Source organism: Prionailurus bengalensis, chromosome F2 (assembly GCF_016509475.1).
Source record: "Prionailurus bengalensis isolate Pbe53 chromosome F2, Fcat_Pben_1.1_paternal_pri, whole genome shotgun sequence".
In the NCBI taxonomy this organism is placed as follows: domain Eukaryota; kingdom Metazoa; phylum Chordata; class Mammalia; order Carnivora; family Felidae; genus Prionailurus; species Prionailurus bengalensis.
Window position 1 is genome coordinate 83,275,903 of NC_057353.1, and position 16,147 is coordinate 83,292,049.

At 60.1% G+C, this 16,147-nt stretch overlaps 1 protein-coding gene across 1 annotated transcript; it reads right to left on the bottom strand.

The window, feature by feature from the left end:
* Positions 1-3,423: 3,423 nt before the first annotated feature.
* LOC122495940 (cysteine and histidine-rich protein 1) lies at positions 3,424-15,873 on the bottom strand. Its single transcript, XM_043602118.1, has 4 exons — positions 15,481-15,873; positions 6,758-6,996; positions 5,779-5,990; positions 3,424-4,182 (listed from the first exon to the last, which is right to left on the bottom strand). Exons 1-4 carry the CDS (start codon positions 15,856-15,858, stop codon positions 3,791-3,793), a joined length of 1,221 nt encoding a protein of 406 aa, XP_043458053.1. The 5' UTR covers positions 15,859-15,873; the 3' UTR covers positions 3,424-3,790.
* Between the last annotated feature and the right edge of the window lie 274 nt (positions 15,874-16,147).

Consider the following 16,147-nt stretch of genomic DNA (forward strand, 5'->3'; position numbering starts at 1 on the left):
ATACGCCCCTTTTCACAGAGCCCGCGGAACAGCCGCGAATGCAGCCCCAGAGCCGTCGCGTTCAAGCACACAACCCCCCGTGTTTTGGGGGAAAAGGGGGGATGGATGTGTCTTCCAAAGTGAACAAAGTACTTCTTCCTCAGTGCGCACACAACGAACTCTTGAGGGCTTGGTGCACCCGGGCCTCAGACCTCTAAATGCCTGTCCTGTATCCACTGCTTTGAGGAACCAACACCTGCCATGCCTTAGAGGTTTCAGTCCCCACTACACAGCACATCCAGCCCCGGATGCAGGGTGATGAGACTGGTGTCCAAAGACCCCAGGGGAGGTCCGGAAAGAGTGTGAGGTGGCTGCATTTATTTTCTGTGCAAGTCAAAACAGACCCAATAGGGTAGAACTCTCAGCCAGTGGATGAACCATGAGGCCCACAGTGGAGGAAGTGAGAGAGGGGGTAGATGGGTCTGTGGGTCTAGGGAAGACTGCCCAGGACCGGTGATGAGGCTGCAAGGAGTGGGGGCAAGGGCAAGTCTGAGGAACTGCAGGAGATGGGAAGTTGGATCCAGGGAACCCTCTTCTCTTGGAAGGGTGAAGGGCTCTGCAGGTCCCTAGTTGGGTCTGGTGGGTGGGGAGCACAACAGGGAGGCCCTGAAACCAAAAGAGCTGCTTGGAGGGCAGGCTGCTGGAGTGTGAGGAGCACAGTGAGGGGTAAGTGGAGATGTGGTAGGGGTGAGAGAGCGAGGCCAACGGGGGTAGAGACTGGCTCAGCTCAATAGACCAAGGGCAGAGACTGTGTTGGGGCTCCCCTTCCAATGTCAGCATTCACAAGACAGCCCAGAGAGGACCCCACTTCTCTATGCCTCAGCTTTCCCACTGGTCAGACAAGATGTGTATGTGGGGCAGTACTGAGCAGGGTCCAAGGAGTGGGGGCCGGCAGGGGCAGCAGCTGAGTCCTGCCCAGGATGCTGGCTTCACCCAGGGAAATGCATCCATGAGGCTGGCTTTTCACATAAGGAAACACAGACAAAACATGGTTTGGAATTTTTTTGAAACTATATAGTTACATACAGAAAATATCCAAAGAGAACGCAGACCACAATAGTGACATGTAAGTCATTTCCCACAATGATAAAAACACCTCTCGCTTTCCTCTTTAAAAAATTATTTATTATTTTTGCAAATGTCTCACTTGGGTGAACTGAGGGATGTAGTGCACACAGGGGAATGGTGATGGTGGAGGGGGCAGCCTGCTGTGTGCCCCCAGGCCTCCTCCACATCTGCCAAGGTTGCACCCCCACTCTCTCTAGCTCAGGATGCCAAATGCCAAGGGGTCCTGGAGACAGACCACTGGTGTTCTCTCCTAACAAGGAGGTTGGGAAATCCCCAGTAAATCGATGACCCCGGTGAGATGCCACAAGTAGGTTTGTGGCATCAGCTTCCAAGAGTGGCCACGACACACTACAATCTCCCAAGGTACCTGCCTCCACCAGGATGTAAGGCTCAGCTGCTGAGGTGACCGTCAGAGTGGGGGCTGTGTTGGGGAAGGCGATGCTGGGATGTATTACTACTCCTCTTGGGCACCCCCCAGACATGCCCTTGGGCTGCCAGCAATAGTGGGCTGTATGCCCCCGGCAACCCGGGAGCCCTGGTGCTGCAGAGCCCAGCCCATCTACCACCCCCATCTAAGAGCTGCTAGCCCTAGGACTGTGGGGACAGGGCGCAAAAGGCCCAGCTGGCCTTGGTTTCTCCCTCCTGTGGCCCCCGGCCTGGTCCCCTCTGGCAGCCACATACCTGACCTGCATAGAGATGTTGCCTCCCACCCTACCCCACCCAGGAGAGCCTTCGGGCGCTGCTCCTCTGCCAACTCAAATCTCTCACACACAAACCTAAATTACAGGCAGACCAGGCAAGCCTGCCCCTACCCTGACTTCTCCCCAACATGGTCACTTAGAAATCCAGAAACCCTACACGGAGGGTGTCCATCCTTGAGATGCGGAGATCCAGGGACATGGGACCATCCCTTCTACACACAAGACCTAGCACACGGCTACCTGAATGTCATCCTCTGTATCTGCCAGGTGTGTGTGGGGGGGGGGGGGTGGGCAGCACTTGAGGACAGGGGGACTCATGCCAGGGTGTGCTCCCAAGGATGTGTTGGGGCCCAGGGCACGGGGTCTTTGTGGAGGGTAGGAAACCAAGTGTAGCACCTCTAGGTGTCCTCAGTGGCCAGGCACAGGTGGCCTTGCAGGAGGGGGTTGCCCCATAAGCCCCACACCCTAGACTGGAAACAGGAAGCCAAATAGTCTCAGTAGGACTAAGCGAGCTGCCCTGGGGTGAGAATTGGCTCAGAGGGCTGCCTGAGCTAGGCACTGGGATGAGACTCTCACTCTACCCCATGCATGGCTCCTTACCTCTATTTTTCAGCCCCCAACTCTCGGGCCAGGAGAGGGAGGGACCACAGGGAAAGGCCAGGCCTGCGGCTCTGCACGCTTACTGTCAGGGCTGCCCCAAGTGCTGAGCCTACAGGGCCCTGGAAATGGGGAGCGAGGCTGGTGGAGGAGGGCAGAGACTGCTCTGAAGCGTGGGGTAGCCCAGGCCTGGGTCGAAGGAAACGGTTCTTTGGTATTGAAGCAGCAGAACCCTATCGCAAAAGAGATGTGTCTCCTAAGCAAAGGAGGGAGCCAAGCTTTCCCCTCTCCAGCGGCTCCGAAGGTCTCAGGGTCCTCCACACAGGGCTCCTACCCTCCCCATGAGGCCCCCACACAGGGCCTGCTCACTGCTCACTGAGGCCGTGAAGAGCTCCCTCCAGTGAGAAGCCACGTCGCCCAGGGACTGACCTGTGGGAGGTGGCAGCCAGTTCCTGATAGCAGCACGGGGATGGCCAGCCCACTGGAAACCTCCCAGCCAGGCTAGCTCACTGCCTGCGGCCCCCACAGCTTCCCTCACAGGCTGGGGAGGCTGCGCTCTCAAGGCTGAATACAGAAAATAGATTCTCTCTTGCTAAATTTACATAAGTTATAGAAGAGCCTGTGAAGAGTTTAATTTTGTTTTCCTGGAAAGAGACAGAATTTCACCCTGCATTCCGAAGCATCTGCTGAGCCCTGGCGGCCAAGTCCTATCTCTCTGGAGCAGCTGGTGTGTGTGTGTGTGTGTGTGTGTGTGTGTGTGCGTGTGTGTGTGCGTGTGTGTGTGTGTGTGTGTGCGCGTGGTTGCGCGCATGTGTGCGCTGGGGCTGCTGCAAGACCCGGGTCCTGCTTGCTCCCCTGCCCAGGCCTGTGACAGAGGGGGCAGTGTCTCCGAGTCTCTGGCGGGGGGCGTGCATGGAGGCGTAATAACAAGGACCTGCGGGCTCTGACCCCCAGGCCAAACCAAAGCTCCCCCGATGTCCAATTACAGCCACACCTTTCCCTCGAACAAAACAGAAAGTAGGAAACAAGGGTGCCTTTTTAATTGCAATCAAATATGCCGTCTGAAGTCAGCGTGCTCCCTGAGCCCGGCCCAGGGGCCGGGCGCAGCCCAGAGCAGACGGTGCGCCTCACTGCGCCATGGGGGCCAGGGCATGGCCACGGGCTTAGCCCCATTGTGTCCCTGAGCCACCGTCTCCTCTGCAGGTGGCCCGGCCTCCGGTGCCTGGGACAGGGGAGGCGGGGCGGAGGGCGAGGTGAGAGCACTCACACCTTCGCACACGCATGCAGACCTTCCCAATGTTTGCATCTGTTCCTTCTCCTCTGCTAAAACGGTCAGACGGCACTGCGAGGCCGCTGCGGGGCAGGCGCGGGCAGCGCGGCGCCGCCTACTTCTGTATCTGGAACAGGAAGAGCCGCAGGTTGATGTTCTTGGCGGCTAGCAGCTTGTTGCACTCCACAGAGTCGACGATGGGCAGTGGCACGTAGTCCGTCTCGTTGCTCTCGTTGGTGAAGACAAAGTGGTAGATGACGGGGCTGATCTTTACATCATCGTACGGGCCCTTGAGCAGCAGGAAGGAGCACTCCAGGGGCGCCGTGACCTTGCTCTTGAGGAGGAGCTGGAAGGAGAGTGTGCGCTTGCATGACAGGTTGGGGTTCCGCTCCGAGTCGTTCACGCGTGCCTTCAGGACCCACGTCTGGTTCAGCACCGTGAACCTTGGCGTCTCGTAGTACAGGCGCGTGATGAAGTCATCTGTGCGGTATGGCCGAAACTGGACCTCTGTGGAGACAGACAGGCCGGGAAGAGCCGGCAGTCAGTGTGGGTGGGGCCGGGTGGCGGTGCCTTCCGAAGGCCGAGGATGCAGGCTCAGCCAGGGAGGAAGGCGACTTACCAGGAGGACACAGCGTGCTCTACTTGTCACAAGGCAAGTCAAACGCAATTATGGCAAATGGAGGCGCACACAAGCTTTGGGGGAAACAACTACAAACAGAAGTAACACGCATTAGCTGCAGGGAGTCCAGAGGCTGAAAGAAGTGAGCGGCCCGACCCCCGCTGGCCTCCCTCTTAGCCTCCCCCGGGGCCCAGCCCAGGCAGAGGGAGGCCCACCCAGGGGCGTGGGTAAGCAGACACACAGACAGGATGCGTTCTGAGAACAAGTGCACTTTATTGGTTCTGATACAGAGCTGCCAGAAAAGCCGGCGGGCGGTCGGGCAGGCAGGCGGGTGGCACGTGAGCCCGCACGGGGCGCAAGGCAGAGCGCTGGCGTGTGGCCCAGTGCTGGGCTCCTGTGCTGTCACACAGTTCTCTCAGCACAGCCCGGGGCCCACGGCCCGCGAGTCCCTCCATGGAGGTGGCCAGTCCTTCCTGTGTGGACGAGGATCCCTGCCCAGCCACCGCCACAATCATGATGCCTTGGCCTGCCCAGACCCACAAGGCCCGGCCCGGACTGTTTGTGCCATGGCGCCCACCAGGGCAGCTGAGGCTGCAACTAACCAGGGGCCATGACCTGCCGCTGCTGAGGCTGCTGGCCCTCGGCCTCCCGGGCCTGTGCAGGCCTACACCTAGCCAAGGCCTAGTCCAGGCAGCATGGTGTGACTGGTTGCCTGCGACCGCCCTTGATGCTCTGAGCCGGCTGCCTGGTGTGGGCTGAGTAGTAGAGGGTCGCAGTCTCCCTGAGTGGCCCCAGTGGCAGCAGGTGCTTCTCGCTGTTCTCTGTGTCTGGACCAGGCTCTGGCCTGGTTCCTGCTCCCCAGCATGTCCAAAGGCAGTGGCCGTGGCCAGGAGAGCCCATGAGATCCAGTGGGCCCGAGTGCGGTCCAGCCTGCCCGTCTCTGGGCGTCCACTCCCGGCTCTGCATTTTGAGCCGGGCACCCTCAGCTCATTCAGGAGCCCCGCCCCTGAGCATCTTCTCGATGGCCTCAGGAAGCCCGAGGCCACTGCAGTAATTGCCTGCAGGCAGGACCGGATGTGCTGAGTGCTCTTCTCGCCTTTGGCTCCACAGGACAGGCCTCTAGCTCCCGGGCCCTCCAAGACACACCCACCTTCTGCTTAGACCCTGACTGTCCCAAGGCTGTGCAGCCCCACGCAGTAGGATGCCACGTCATTAGGGTGGCAGGGCCGGGGAGGGGAGGACAGGTGAGAGGGCCTCTGAGAGCCATGCAGGTGCCCCCGGGGTCCTGCCCCGGCCCATCCCCTGCTCGGCCTCTGGCACATCTTCGCCCCCAAGGTGTCCTCCCATTCGCCAAAAGCTTGTCCAGAGCCTGGCCATCCAGCATGGCCTGTGCTCACTGCTCAGAGCCCACTGCTCCCCAGGCTCCCAGCGGCCGCATCCCCCCTCAGCCTGTGTGGCATGCAGTGGGCCGTGGGGCGCCTCACCTGTGTAACCGATCTTCTCAAAGCTGAGCAGGCTGAAGATGCTGTTGTAGAGCTGCATCTCCTTGCGGTGGCTCTGGTCCATCTCGTCTAGGATCTCCATCAGCTCGTTGCCCGTCTTGGTTGGGTGGGCGCACGCAGCCTCATGCACCGTCAGCTCGTGGAAGGGGCCATGCCACGGGCAGCCGATGCGCTTATATTTGCACTGGGTCACCCTAGGGAGGAGGCGAGCACCGTGGTCACGGCCTGCGCCCTGCGGGAGGTGGCTCTGCCCAGTGGTCCTCCAAAGGTGGGCCTCTGCCTAGCCCTGCTCATATACAGACTACCCCCCGAAGGCCATTTTCCCCATGTGCCAGCTCTCAGGAAGGGGTCAGAGTGTGTGTGAGAGAAAAGTAGCACATGAGAGCTGTGGCTACACAGGCCACCTACACCCTTTGCTGTGAGGACTCTCTCTCCTGCTTAATAACAGTGGCCACTGACCATGGTCTCGCACCCTATGCAGCTTCACGCCAAGCGAGGCTCGGTGGCCTGGCCCCACTGGCAGATGGCAGTGTCAACCAGCAGGGGCTGGGTGGGGGTGCCCGTGCAGCTTCACACCAAGTTCCTAGAACTTGTCATGCTCTCCTGGGCCCCAGGATGCCAAGGACAGATAGCCTCTAAGAGGCCACCATGCAGCCAGAGAACCCTGGAGAGCCAGGGTGCTGTCCAAACAGGCACTGGGTCCAGATCCAAGCCCCCTGCCCTCTGTGGGGCCCCACCCCCACCCCCAGCCCGTCGAGGGCCTGGGTCCTGTGTAGCTCCACCCTAGCCCATTCCTTCTAGGCTGTCACCGGGCCATGTGTGCAGAACCCAAGGCCAGGGCAACACAGCCAGAGCATCCCACATGCTGCGGCCTCGCCTGCACCAGGGTGGCCTCCAGACCCGTCCTGGGCCCCACACGCGTGGCTGAGCCTCTGGTGGGCAGGCCGGCCCAGGCGGTTACCTGTCCTGGCACTCCTCTTTCTGGTGCCTCTCCAGGAGGGAGCGGGGAAACTGGCGCAGGCAGAAGCCACACTCGGAGGGCAGCTCGCTCACGGCTTTCTCCACAGCCAGGTTGCGGCAGCAGAGGCTCTTACTGATCTCACAACGACAGTTAGGGCACGTGGCCTGCTCCTCCTTCAGCCGGGCATCTGCTAGTAGGTGGATAAAACAGCCAGCGCACATCAAGTGACCGTTAGTACACTGCGAAGAAGGAAAGGGAGATGAGCTCACAGACTTGCAGGACGTGCACACACGCACGCACCAGCATGCCCTGCCAGCTCCAGCTGCAGAAGGGACTGCTGGCGAGGAGAGGCACAGGCACGCTGTTGTTTAGCAAACAGAGCCACTGCTCAGGTAGGACAGGCCTTTTTCCTGGAACACTGCAAAGACACGGCCGATGGAGCTCCTGTGGAGAGGTGGGTGACTCAAAAGTGGCCCCTGGTGGCTTACAGAGGTAACAGATCTCCACCGAGGCAGGCCCACTAGTGGTGATTGGTTTGGCCACACTGGGGCTTGAAGCCTGGCCTCTTCCCATCCCAGGAGCTAGGGGCTGCCTCGGGAGTCCCCTAGAGGCCCTGATTTCGGGACGCCTACAGGAACACAGGCTCTTGTCTGGGCATGGCTGTGGCACTTGGCCAGCAGCCGTCAAGTGGGGCAGTAGACACTGCTCCCCTGTGCTGGCGGCTGGGGGCCTGGCCCCTCCACTCCAGCCCTCCTTGGCCTGCACTGGTGAGAGTGTAGTTGCCACCCACGCAGTAAGGCTGGCTGCACAGAGCTGTGGCAGGTGAGGAGGCCCAGTTGGCCTGGGACAAGGATGTGTGGGCACAGTGCATGCCTGGAGGGGAGAATGGGAGCTACAGGCAGGACATATCGCTGAACTAGGTCGGTAGGAGCCGGGCCCCCTCGTTTTGTGAACCGCAGATCTGAGGCCCAGACACTGTCTGCCAGCAACCTGCGCCTTGCTGGGAGTCCTTGCGCATGTGGGCAGTGGGCTGCCTGCTCAAGTCCTGTGTTGGGTCTCTGACTGATTCCACACATACCTCCTGAGTGCTCACTTGGTGCCGTCGAGAGAGATACACAGGCTGTGGGGTTGGCCCTCCAGGGGCTCCTAGTAAGAAGGGCAGGAGAGGCCCACAGAGAAACCGAGAGACACAAGAGCAAAGACTTGAGCTGAGTGTCCCCTGAGGGCAGACACACCTTCCCTAGACTAGATCTTCCCTAGATCCTGACTAGTAAAAACCTGCAGCGGCAGATGGGGAGGAACAGAGGTCAGGGAACATTGAGGGGACACATGGGGGTTCTGCCAAGGGTGGCTGGATTTCCACTTGGAGACTCTCCCACAGCCAGCTGGGGGTAAAGGGGCAGACAGTGCCATCAGAGGTCTCGCCAGCAGCTAGCCTGGGCTCACCAGCTGTGGCAAACCTCCAGAAAGCCACTGGGCCACAAGCTTCCCTTGAGGTCCAGGACCCTTCTGGGAGGGGGGTGCAGTGCAGTAAAGGCCTGGCCACATCCACACACACGGGGTCCTCAGTAAACACCCGCTGCCATCCCACCACTTCAGGGGTCTGTGCACCCAGAGCTGGGGAGCTAGGGTAGGCTGTGAGCTCTTGGCACCCATATGCCAGGCCTGGGGTCTAGTGAGTGGTGGGACTTACGTGCTGAGGACCGGTGGGGGTAGGCTGGTTGGGGACAAAGGCCTCACACGTTGAATCCGTGTCCACACAAACGCCCCACAGATTATCTGCACTAAAATCTCAATTTCTAAGTCAGGTCAAAAATTAAAATGTGTAAGATGTGGAGGAGGCGCTGGCTGGGCTCAGGTTTGGAGGAAAAGGGTCTGACGGGGGTGGGCCTGTGCCAGCACTGGACACACAGGCTAGGTGCAGAGTGCTGCTGGCCCAGCCAAGGGACAAGCCAATACCCACATTCAGCCAGCACCTTACCAGCTACCCAAGGGATCCGAGAAGTAGTTGGGAAGGGCTGAGGCCTGCTCACAGGAGGAGCAGGCTGGGAAGGCAGTCTACCCTGTCTACTCCCAGAGGTCAGTGGAGAAGCCAGAGATGCGGTGACTGGAGAAGAGGGGGACACAGATGCCATAGGCCCCTGCCACCCTGTAGGAAGCACAGAGACCAAGGGCCTGGGGCATACCTTTAATCACAGCCCCCACCACGGGCCTGAGCCCGACAGAGGTCTGGGTTTGCCAAACCCGAGCCCCAGAGAGAAGACTGTTGGGGTGTGCAGAAGGCACAGGGAAGCTGAACACGCGATCTAACTACTAACTCACAGGAGGGGGAGACTTCAGGCCGCCCCCTGGAAGGGAGGCCAAACCACAGAGAACCACATTCAGTGAAGCCACGACCAGTGCTCGGCACCCTCAATGAGGAAGCCTGGCCAGATGCACACTATGAGACCCTGCCCCCCCCCCCCCCCCCCGCCCCCAGGGCCCGGGGCCCCACACCACTCCATATGCACTCTAGTTCTCGATGCTTCCTGGTGAGAGGTTGCCCGGGCAGCGCTCAGCTCTGCAGTCACCACTGGCCTGAGCAGAACAGCGACAACACCCACCTGGCATCTCTTCTATTTCAGGGTGGCCCAGCTGGGGGTGTGTGGACCTGAGGGTGAGAGGCTTGGATGGCGTCCTAAGACCTGAGGAACACCAAGGTTACCACGTGTGTGACTGCTCACCTCCCGGCACTGCCCTGAAACCCCGCTATTCTGAGGCAGAGAGAGGTGGCCTGCATACCCCTCCCAATAGGCCCCTCCTTAGAGCTCAGGGGCTGCAGGAACATCCAAGCTCTCACGCCAGCTCCCACCCCTTTCCTCCTGCAGCCTCTAGACCCAACACGGGTTTAGGTGATAGGATTCCACAAAGAAGCACTGAAACTTGCCCTCCTTGGGGGAGAGGTAGGGCCCCTGCCCCGTAGATCCCAACAGCTCAGTTGAGAGCTGGAAGACAGTGAGCCAGCAAGATGCTGCAGCCCGGCCAAGAGACAAGCTGATACCCACACACAGCCAGCGCCTCACCAGGTACCCACGGGATGCTCCTGGGTGGAAACAAGGTGGCTGGCCTGGGTCCAGCTGACACCCAGCCCAGGAGATCTGTCCACAGCAGGGCAGTCACCAGGCTCCAGAGCCCTCCCTGCTATCCAGGCCCTCACTGTCCTCCCGAGCAAGACCCTGACTCCACATGCAGGCCTGGCCACATGCTAATGTAGACCCAGCCTCCTCAGTGGCTAGGCTGGACTGCACCTACCCTGATTTGCCCAGCCAGAAGCTGGGTCCCAAAGGGCTTTGCACAGTATCAGCTGCCCGCCAAGCCTTTGATGGACAGCCCCAGCCAGAACAGGCCAGAATGTCCCACTCCACATGCTACAGCCAAGCTCCCAAGAGCCTGGGTACCCCAAGCAGCAGCTCCTGCAGCGCCCACCCGGGCTGCCGGTAAGATCCTGATGGGAGGAGGGGCAGGAAGAAGGGCCTCCCAACTCAGAACATTACAGAGCCTCCCAGGACAGATGGTGGCTTAGACTCTAGCCTATAGGTCACCAGCAGCATAACCCTGGCTTGTTGCTTCCCTCTCTGGGCCTCACTCTACTTAGGCACAAAGAATGACAAAGACCGACTCACTTCATCATGTGGGGTGAGACAACACGTACCACAGCATGGCTTGGCCCCCAACACAACAGGCACAGAATAAACACTCACCATGGCCATCACAGAGCAGAGCCTGGCCGGCCAGTCACATGGCCCCCACCTGCAGAGCCTCAGAAGGGACTCTTGGCACAGGTGTGCAATTTCAGCAAAAGCCCCTCCCTCATCCCTGAAGTCCCTAGCCCCATCCAAGCCACAGCAATCCCCTCCAAAGCGCTCCGCAAATGGCCCAGGAATGGGCATTTGTACCTGTCCCTGCAGGACGTCACCCAGCGGTCCCTCCCTCTCTCTACCCGGGCACAGGCAGCTTACAGGCACCCAGGTCAGCTTCCCCCTGGGCTAAGGAGCTGAATGTACCTTCCAGACTCATGAGTGGGGAGCCCTGACCCCAGGCCTTGGGCTATGAGAGGGTCTTAGAAAACACCCAGCCACCCCACCCTGTCTTCTGGAAACCAAGCCTTGGTCAGTCGGCCTTTCAGGCCCTCTTTCAAGCCTGGCATACATCGTCCCCTCAAATCCTAGGCCCGTGAGAGCAGCTCACCATCAAAAGCATAGCTGAGGGCACTAACCGCAAAACTGCTCCTTAGCCCAGCTGCAGGCCCCCCTTCACCATGCCCATCAGGGCTGCAGGGCACTCCACACCCCCCACGTTTGGCCTGAGGTCTCCTCAATCTCTTAACTCAGGTGGCCTAAGAGGGACCTCACTGTGTCCAAGGAACAAAGGTGTTTTAGGTAAAGCCAGGACTCTAGCTCTCCGCCACATTTCTGGTTTTAAGCCCCGGACCTTGGGCTCCTGTCATCAGGCTAACCCCGGAGTCAGGACTGAGGCTCTTGCTCAGAATGTGGATACGCCCTGGATCAAAAGGCAACTCAAGTGACAAACCACCACCACGAAAAAATAAAACTTCTCATGTGGCCAGAGTCCAGAAACTTTGCCCTTTCTATGCTCTTGTTTCAGATACCTAGGCAGATACACTTCTGTAGCTCTTTTCTGCTACCTTTCTCACCTCAAGGCGAGAGCCAGGAGCTAGAGAAGAGAATCCCAGGCCAGGTGGGCAGGCAGCCCCGCAGGGGATTCCTTAAACATCATTTAGAATAGAGCCTGCAGCATCAGGCATGCTGACAGTGACGGGATGCCCCCCAAGGCCTGTGAGCACACTGGCTGGAGCCTGGACAGAGGTGGACCCACCCCCGTTTCCTAGTTGTTGTTTTTTTTTTTTTACCAACGTGACTGCCAATCAAGTATCCAGTCCCCTTGCGCCAGGGCATGAGGCAGGTCCTGGTGGAGACCGGAGGCCTGGGGGCGAGAGGCACAGCAAGACATCCCCTGTGCTCCCACAGGGCAGAAACTGGCAAGTGCCCCGTGAAGCGAGGACAAGCATCCTGTAGCAGGGAGAGACAATGGCTACAGAACAGGGTCACTGCCTCTGTAGGGCCCCAGAAGAGAAGTAGGAGTGGGGACGGGGCACGCAGGCGGAAGGGGCACAGGAGCAAAAGGCTGGAGGGGTGAGGTGTGTTGCTGGCAGGCCAAGGTCTGAGGCCAGGAGTGGTGGGCCAGAAAGCCAGTTGGGGCCACATCCTGTGAAAGATCCCCCTGCCTACTCCTTCACCCTGATGGAGGTCACGGGGAACTTTTTCTGGCAGAGAGCCCAGCGAGGGGTTGGGAGAGCTTGTGGCCCCTCCCTCCAGATGCTGGACCACAGCTGAGGGCCTAGGTGATGTCTGCAGGGTCATACCAGGTGTGTCACACAGAGGACACACGGGGCCTTGTGTGTAGGGTTGGGGGACAGCCTGGGAAGGAGATCAGGATAAGGCTGCATCTTCAATGCTCCAGTCACCAGAAAGGCTGCCTTTGTTTCCCCCAGAGGAGGCGCTCCCATATGCCGAGGGGGCCGGGTCACATCGCCCTGGCACCACAGTTCTGTATCTACAGCAGGTGCCTGTTGCTCACTCCTGCATGAGTGTCCCTGTTGCAACTCCAGTCCTCCTGCCCCCACCTGGAGATGTCGGGCCAGTCACCAAGGACACACCCAACACCCACACAAAGAACATCAAAGCCAGCATCTGCTGAACCTACTCTGTCCTTGATCTGACCTGACCTACCTTAAAGTAGGCCATGGTGAAAACCATTTGCATGACTGCCTTGCTCTTATACGAAAGCAGGTTTCCCAGCCCAGGTGTGTGGTTTGATGTGCTAGATGTGTGGGAGAGCCAGCTGTGTGAAGCCAGGGGCTCAGGCTCCACAACAGCCGGAGAAGTCTGCTCCAGGTGAGCTCTTGCCACCACCAAGGCTCCCCTGGTGGCATGGATGTGGGGGCTGGTGGCCACAGCACTCTCAAGTTGCCACGCACTCAGCCAACTCCAGAGGCCCATGGAATTGTCCCCTGCAGACCCAGCCAGGCACAGTGCACTGGGCTCACCATGGCCACTGGTAATTCTCCTCACCCCAGAGCTGGGCACCATCTGAGACAGTCCCCAGACGCACAGCGTGGCTGGTGCCTGCTCCAAGCTGTGTGTCCTGGTGGAGTCAGGAGAAACGTTGCTGGTAGGAACAGAGAATGGAACACATCACATGCCTGAGACCAGCCCACCGAAAAAGGACAGTCAACACGGCATACCAAAGAAGACCCCCAGAAATGGAGGGGCCGAGGCCAGGCCAAGAGATAATGGTCAGCAGTGGGACCCAACCAGGGACACGAAGAAGGTTAGGAGACAGCATGTATAGGGCCTACGCCATTTATGACCAGATCCTCCTGGGAGCAAACCCAGCTCAGATGCATTCAGGGTCGTCCCCACCCCTACCCTCAATGCCCCCATCCAGGTCACACGCAGTGGGGAGCCACCAAGAAGCCTTCCCTCCTTCCTCCAGCTCATCCCTCAGGCCCCTCGTGGGCACTGCTATACATCCATGCCAGGCATGCCCCCACCCACGGCATGGCTTCCAGCAACCAAAGCACGTTCCGATCCGTGGCAGGACTCTAGTCAACCCTTCTAGAGCCAAGGGCTCTACCACTGATCACATGTTCTAGAGCTTTGTCTAGGCATCCAGAGATGAGAGAGAAACAACTCCCTATCAAGGCCCAGCTGTCACTTTGGAAGAATGGAGGTAGGGCAGGGGCCGGTGCTAAAGCCTACAGTTCAGCGTCATGGTCTCTCCTTGTTCAGCAGGCCTGTTTCCAGGGAAGCTGCTGAGCAGAGCCCACTAGGTCATGGGAAGGCCACAGGTCAGGGCTATCTCAGCTCCTCTACTCTCTCCATCACAGCTGTTTAGCTGCCTGCCTCCAGTCTGCCCAGGACGGAGCTCAGCTCCCAGCACACTGCAGGCCGGTTTGAACCAGCCAGGCTCAGAGGCCCCATCACCGGTAGCTCTGGCCAGAGGCACAGCTTTGGCTCTCTGTGCTGAGTGGACCAGGAAGCAGCACCATGTGGCCTGTCATCGTGCCAGGGCCAGGTCTAGCCCACTCACAGGACGGGGGGAGAACCCCAAATTCCGCTGGGACCCTCCCCCACAACCCATCATTGGCTTGGCTTTTTTGGGCTCTCATTTAAGACCCAAGGAAGGAAGACTTCTTCCACCTGAGAGGATCAAAAGGTCACCGGCAAGGAGAAAATGGGCTGGAGAGGGGGCAATTCCTGAAGGGTCCCTCCAAGGCTGAGGGTCCATGGGAAGTGCTCCTCCAATTGGGTCAGAAGGCCTGTGGTATTCCTGAGCTAGGGCCTCTGGCCAGGAGGTTAGGCAGAGAGCCAGTGCCCTCATCCCAAAGAACTCAACCCACTTCCCTGCCAACGCCTTCTCTTTCCTCTGTCACCTGGGTACACCAGGGTCCTCCTAAGCTACGTCATGCCAAAGCAGGGAAGGATTTGGAGATCTAGAGGCGGGGGAAATGGCAACCCAGGTTAGCTCGGTACTGCTTACTACAAGAATGGCCCTCTCGCCCACGGCCCCCTGTTTGAGTAACAGAACAAAGCCCCATCAGCCATCACCAGTCCTATAAGTGCAAAGAAAGGTGACCGAGAACCTGTTCCATCCCTCAAAAGGATTCTGGGAGGAAGCCTATCAGAGGGGTGGGGGTGGGGAGAGAGACAGGTGGACAAAGAAGAGAGCACACTGTAAACTCATTCTAGGGCCAAGGTGTGGCCCCTGCTGCTCTGTGACGCCCATGTAAGATGCACCTGGGCCAAGTCCCCTCTCTGAGGGCTGTGGCTGGCTAAGGACGGAGTCAAGCCAACATTCTGGATTCTCAGATGGTAAAAGGAGGGTGGACACACCTCCTGGAGTGCTGGTAGCCTGAGAAGCCAGGCCTGGTGTGGGTAAAGTAGGAAGGGGTGGGAATCTAACTTAAGGCATAGCATATACAGAAAACATAAGGTCAGCCTGGGAAGAGAGGAGGGACCCAGACTGTGGGGTTTGATGCAGGTAGTTCACCCAGAGGAAGAAATGAGGGGAAGGGAAAAGAGGTGATCCACTCCTTTCAATTCTCTGCCAAAATGAAAGGCAAAGAGAGTTCTTTCAATAAAGAGGTAGAAGGTACATGACAAGAGCTTGAAGGCAGGTTTCGGGGGTGTGGCTACTAAAAGAATAGAGAAAGAGCTGTTGAGTGAAGAGGAAAGACCAGGGTCTCCCCAAGCCCAGGGAGCTCAAGAATGAGGGGAGCAGGCTGGGGGGGGGGGGGAGGGGGCGGAAGGAGGAGAGCGAAGGGGCGCGGAATGTGGGTATCTGTCACCAGCTTTCCCTGGGGGCAGCTTGAGAGGGTGAGCTGGGGAGTGCTGAGGTGGGGGCAGTGGGGAAACCCGGAAAGTGAAGAAGCGAAAGATTCGGATCTGGGAACAAGAGAAGTCAGTACAAGAAGCTGGTTAGCAGTAGGAAATAAAGTGCTAACAGAAGGAGAATGTAAAGCTTCCGAAGAGCCGCCGGTATCCCGACTGCTGGGCCCCGGAGCTCAGACCTGCCTTCCGAGGATACGCGGTGCCCAGGGAGGGGGGCGGCCGCGGCGGGGCTGCAGCCGGGCTGGGTCGGGGTCGGGCCGGCGGCCCTACCTGGTACACGGAGGCCTTAGGCAGGTCCAGGCAGACGGTGCAGCACAGCACCGAGTAGAGACGCTCCTCCAGCTTCCCGCTGCCCGCCGCCGCCGCCGCCGCCGCCGCCTCGGCTGCCTCGGCCGCCCGCAGCCGCTTCTTGGGCGGCGCGTCGGGGTCGCCGGCCGCCTCCTGCAGCTGCCGGGCGCCTGCCAGGCCCGCCTCGTCCGGGAGCCCGGGCCCCGCCGCCTCGCCCAGAGCCGCTGCCGCCGCCGGCCCCGCGGCCGCCCCTGGCCCGGCCCCGACCCCGACCCCAGCCCCGACCCCGGCCCCAGCTGGCACGGCGCCGGCAGGCCCCGCGGCCGGCCCGCCCCCGCCGGCCTCCTCCGCGCCGGACATCGCGGCCGGTCGGCCCGGCGGGCGGGTGCCGGCGCGCACCCGCGGCTGGAGGTTAGGGGCGCCGCGCGCTCCCGCCGCCCTCTCGCTGCCGCCGCGACCCCGCAACCCCGCTCCCTGCGCCGCCGCCTCAGTGGGTCTGGCCCGCGCGTCGCCCCGAAGCCGCCGCGGCCACCGACCCCGGCGCGGCCGCCATCTTTGTTTTCGCTGCTCGTTCCCCCTGCCGCCGCCACCGCCCCCTCGGTCTCCCTGTCACGTGAGCCGTGCGGGGCCAATGGGAGAGCCGCCCAGG